The sequence below is a fragment of the Populus euphratica genome, unplaced genomic scaffold, assembly GCF_000495115.2.
Source record: "Populus euphratica unplaced genomic scaffold, PopEup_1.0 scaffold49.1, whole genome shotgun sequence".
In the NCBI taxonomy this organism is placed as follows: Eukaryota; Viridiplantae; Streptophyta; class Magnoliopsida; order Malpighiales; family Salicaceae; genus Populus; species Populus euphratica.
The window spans coordinates 53,044-58,509 of record NW_011499875.1 but is presented as its reverse complement, the minus strand read 5'-3'; the positions used below and the strand labels follow the sequence as shown (position 1 = coordinate 58,509).

General features: G+C 33.5%; 1 protein-coding gene across 1 annotated transcript in view; it reads left to right on the top strand.

The window, feature by feature from the left end:
- The window catches only part of LOC105128123 (uncharacterized transporter C5D6.04-like), an 11,609-nt gene extending 9,416 nt beyond the window's left edge, over positions 1-2,193 (top strand). Inside the window, 8 exon segments of the mRNA XM_011029645.1 lie at positions 318-439; positions 535-777; positions 936-1,028; positions 1,247-1,322; positions 1,325-1,349; positions 1,468-1,520; positions 1,615-1,800; positions 1,934-2,193. Of these exon segments, the coding sequence (XP_011027947.1) occupies positions 318-439; positions 535-777; positions 936-1,028; positions 1,247-1,322; positions 1,325-1,349; positions 1,468-1,520; positions 1,615-1,800; positions 1,934-2,058 (923 nt within the window). The 3' untranslated portion in view covers positions 2,059-2,193.
- Positions 2,194-5,466: the final 3,273 nt, after the last annotated feature.

Below are 5,466 nucleotides of genomic sequence, written 5' to 3'. Positions count from 1 at the left end.
AGTTTTAAATATCACATTTAAAAAAAAATAAACCGGGTCTCGTCCGGGTTTGCCCGGGTCGCCCGGGTTTGACCGGGTTGTTGCCACAACCGGTCTTTTATTAAACCCGAACCGGTCCAGGCACCGGGTTGGCCGGGTCCCGGGTTGACCCGCCAGGCCGGGCCGGGTTTAATAACACTGATTTGAACCTCACATCTATTAACCAATGATCAGACGTCCACGTGTCACCTCATAATTGAAACTACCTCAGCTTTACTGCTATAAGTAAATGATATTACATGATGAGATATGATAGGATGGATGGTCGATGTGAACAGGAAATCTGGGCGCCATTCCTCTTATACTGATCCCAGCTGTCTGCAAGGAAAAAGGAAGTCCATTTGGAGATTCTAATGCCTGTAACACGCGCGGTCTGGCATATGCTTCGCTCTCTATGGCTGTACGGCTACATTTTCTAACTTGAACTTGATTTAAAAATGGTGGTAGGGAACTGGGATTCGTAAACCTCCTTCCAATCTTACTTTTATGTTTCAGATTGGTGCCATCTATCTGTGGTCATATGTGTACCATATTGTGCGTGTATATTCATCAAGTAAGGATTCTGATGAATCCAAACTGGATGAACTGCCGGAGGGCGCGGAGTCTGCTGGAGAAACAACAGAAAACCTCCCAAAATGCCGCACAGGGCCCCTCCTCCCTTTAAAAGAGCCCTCACTTGAAGAGGGTCATATGGAGCACTTGGAGCTTGATTGTGTAGTGCCACAGGAGAAGGCCAAGGTCATTTGAAATTTGAATATTTACCTTCATTTTTTCAGTGCTTTCTTATCTATTTCAAATATTGTTTCATGTTCATTATGAGCACATTTTCGTTCTGAAGGTAAATAAAATGTTCTTTGAGAGAAATCTTCATCCTACCTGTCAATATTTCTTGACAGGAGCCATTTCCGAGTAACGTTACGCCGGGCTTTCAGAAGGTTATAAAGAAACTCAACTTGAGGAGATTGTTTTCGCCTATAATTAACGGAGCGGTATGCTAATCTGCGCTTTGTACATGCCTGGTTTATTCTTGAACAGCATTGATCTTTGAAGAACATTTATGGGGACATTTTCGTGAAGCAGACATTCATAAGCAGCTTGCGGATTTTTTTTTTTTACAGTTTCTTGGTCGCGTTAAAAAATCTTGAAATTTCCTACACTTAAAGTATAAAATGCCAGATTGACACCCTTTACTGCTTCATTTTTATAGATTGTTGGCTTTATTATTGGTGTCGTCCCTCCGTTCCAAAAAGCCTTAATCGGTGATACTGCCCCTCTTCATGTGTGGGGGAAGACTCTGCGTACTTTCTCGGGTCAGTATCCGATTTTGATGATACGAAGATTCCCAAGCACAAGCAACCAAAAATGTTATGTTAGTTTCATTTTCAGCTACCTAACAAGTTTCCCCTGGCATTCCTTTCATGTTTGCAGGGAGGCAGCCATTCCATCTGTCACTTTGATCATGGGAGCAAATCTTCTGGAGGGTAAGCGTGATCGTTTTGATTTGTCAAGATCCTTCTTCTTTCACAAGTTGAATTGTTGAGAGATGGAAACAATGATCACCATTGATGTCCTCAGGTTTGAAAGGGTCTAAGGTGCCACTCATGGTGATTATCGGTATAGTAGCAGTCCGGTATATTATCTTGCCGATTTCGGGAGCACTTATCATTAAATATGCAATCCGTTTTGGCTTGTTGCACTCTGACCCACTGTATCAGTTTGTTCTTCTGCTTCAATTTGCACTTCCTCCAGCAATCGGCATAGGTCTCTGTTAATTATGATTAGTGAAGTATATGCCTTACTGCTACAAGATCCACGCAAAGCTCCACCGTGTTCATGTGTTTTGGTATTAAATCGATTTGTTTCTCTCTCTTTTTTTTTGGCCTTGACTTGGCAGGTACGATGACCCAGTTGTTTGGAGTTGGCCAAACCGAATGCTCTGTGATCATGCTATGCACCTATGCCTTGGCCACCATTTCACTAACACTTTGGTCAGCATTCTTCATCTGGTTTGTCAGATAATTGTCACCTGCCTCTGTGATCTCTTTCGACAATGATCTGTCAATGCAATATCAGTTAGCAGTGTTGCTTCATTAGTTTTCTGCAAATACACAAGTAAATAAGGAGATTACGCACTGTATCTCAAGGTTTTGAAACACGACATTGTCAAAATTGCTGCAAGTATATTACTCAAATGCATAAGAAAAATAAATCCCTATACTTTTAATTATCATTTTGATGAGTATTTTAGTACTCTTTTCCTCTTTCTTTTTTTAATTTATTTAAATTGAAATTTAATAAAATCTTAGTTAATACATAATGCTATATTTTTTTGTGCCCTCACCAAACCTCCAAATATGAAGTACAAATTGCCACTTTTAACCCATGGAGGTAATACTGGCTTTGTGCGATCATAAATCCCACGCTGTAAACTCCCAGGCAACTTAACTCACGTTAATTTCTCCAAGCAATTCTTTTTTGAACTCTCCTCACTTTAATTTTCAATGTCATTCTTTATTTGAATATAAATAAGAGAGCGCGGTTGGATTAAAAAATAAAAGTAAAATGAGTTATGATTAAAGATATTAAAAAGATAAAGAAATTAATATTTTTTTTTTTAATAATACATGATAATTTTGGTACACATTATCAAAATGAAGTGTGCATATACCTTTTAGAGTGTAGGATGGGTTTTGCTTCTACTTCTAGCTTTGGTACCAGGACGCCGCATGTAGGTCATATGTTTTTTAACATATCCTAGTTAAATGACCCGTGTGATGCTGTGAATTAATTTTTTTATATAAAAAATATTAAAAAAAAGTTAAGATTTAAAAGTATTAGGTTTTTTTATAAAGATATATTCAAGAATTTTAAGTTTGACTGCAACACCGAACCTAAAAGTAATATTTATAATAGCATTAAACTTGAAAAATCCAAGTTTAAGTAGGTCTGACTGCAATACCAAATCCAATAGTTTTGGATATGAGTCTGACTGCAAAATTATGTCATAAAAGTGTGATACTTAAATAGATTAATTAAAAGAACAAAACAAGGAAAAAAAATCAACATGAAGAAAAAAACTAATGAAGAAAAAAAATCTTAATTAACTGGGTTAACTCGTCAAACCTGAGATTCGTGTCATGAAAGTCTGAAAACTAAATAGAAAAAAATTAATATCAACAAACTAAATAAAAAAATTTAATTAAAAAGAAAAAAATAAGCATCAATCTTTTCATTGTAGATTGTACCATGTAGTCCATAGTGAAAGACATAAAATAAAATAAAATTAAAGGCGTCAGTCTTTTAATCGTGGACTGCATACAATATTAAAAGATGAAATCAGAAGAACAAAAGAAATGAGGAAAAAGAAAAACAATCAAATCGAGTTAACCGGTCAAACCTAAGATCCGTGTCATGAAAATCTAATAATTAAACAGAAAAAATTTAATATTAAGAAAATAAATTAAAAAAATAATTACAAAACAAAAAAAAATAAAAAAAGATAAAAAAAAACTAAAGACATTAACTTTTTCATTGTGAATTGCACTGTGCAATTCATAATAAAAGGCTTAAAAAAGAAAAGAATAAAAAACAAAACAAAGGCATATACCACGAGTTATTTTTTTCTTGGATAAAAAATATCAAAAAATAATAAGATCTAAGAGTGTTATGTATTTCTGCAAAGATATATCCAAGAGCCTTTAAACTAGCTGCAACGCTTGACCCAAACGTAATATTTATAATAACATTAAACTTGCATGATCAAAGTTTAAGCGAGTCTGACTACAATATCGAACCCAATAATATTGAATATAGATCTGGCTATAAGGTCGTGTCATAAATGTATGATAATTAAATAGATTAATTAAAAAGAAAAAAACAAAGAAAAAAACTAATGAAAAAAAAGAAAAAAATTGAATTAATTGGGTTAACCCTTTAAACTAGATTAACCTCTAAAACCTGAGATTCGCATCATGAAAGTTTAATAACTAAATAGAAAAAAAAAATTGACGGGTTTGCCTAGAATTACTTAGGTTAACCCATCAAACCAAGTTAACCTCTCAAACTCATTATACGTGTTATGAAAGTCTGATAATTAAATAGAAATAAATTTAACATTAACAAACTAAACTAAATGAAAAAAATTAATTAAAAAAAATTCAGGTCAACTCATCAAATCAGGTTAACCCATCAAATCCGGGATCCATATTATGAAAGTCTAATAACTAAATAAAAAAATTAACATCAACAAACTAAATCAAACAAAAAAATTTCATTAAAAAAAGAAAAAAAAAGAAAAAAATAGTTCTATAATATAATATAATATAATATAATAATAATTATAATATATTAATATGTGAAAGACGTGAGAAGTTACAATGCTTTTCTCACTCACACCTTTTAGAATATTACTTAATATATATATATAAAGCAAAGCGATTTTAATAAATTTATGTTAACTTTATTAACATGCCCCTGAAAATATGAATTATAGATAACTTTTATTAAAAAAGATTTTTTTTATGAAACTAATAATATTTTTTAAAAATTTTAAATAAAAAAATAATTTTTAAAAAAACCCCTAATCAATTAAGATTAATTTAACTAACCAGCTACCCGTAAAGTAAGATTAAGATTGAGGTTAAAAAAATTAAATTTTCAAAAAAAACAACTTAACAAAAAAGATTAAAGTTTAAAATTTTTTTAATTTGATAATTTGCCATTGGAAAAACCTCAACGGTGTACAGGGTATACGCCTTGTTTCATGGTTACTGGCAACAAATAACAGCTCACAATGAGCAAAACCAACCGGCTTCAAAATAAAACGGAAAACAATTGGTCCACCTCCGAACCGGTGAGCCCTTACAAAAATCGCGATTGGGAGGGCTGATTTCAGCCATTTAATACACCCAGAAAAATGGTCTCCGTAGGATAATTATTTTGGCAATATTTCTACTCCTCGGAAAAAATTGCAGACTCCCACCGATGATATGCTCATGGGTAAGAGGATGGCATGCGTTAAGTTTGACTTTTACCGGGAAATGGTCTCCTTAGAATAATTATTGTGGAAATATTTCTACTCCTTAGAAAAGGTTATGATTAATAAATTCAAATACGGGGGAGTTATGATAAACGATAAATATCGTCATAAAACCCATCTCAACAGCAAATCTATTGACCCATCAACCCTGACCGTGATCTGAAAATATATATTTTTATTATTATTGGAAGGAGTCTTCTTGAAGAAACAAACGATATAAAACATGGATCTGCGTAAGCATGCCGATCGACAGGCAGATTAATTATTCGGAACCAGCAGCCTTCATTTCAAGCTGCTGAGACACAGTTCGTGTCAAGTATGTGCGGTTGGGCTTGAAGCGACCCGCATGCCTAGTTATCTTTCTTTATTTTTTTTTTTTAATGGGCTTA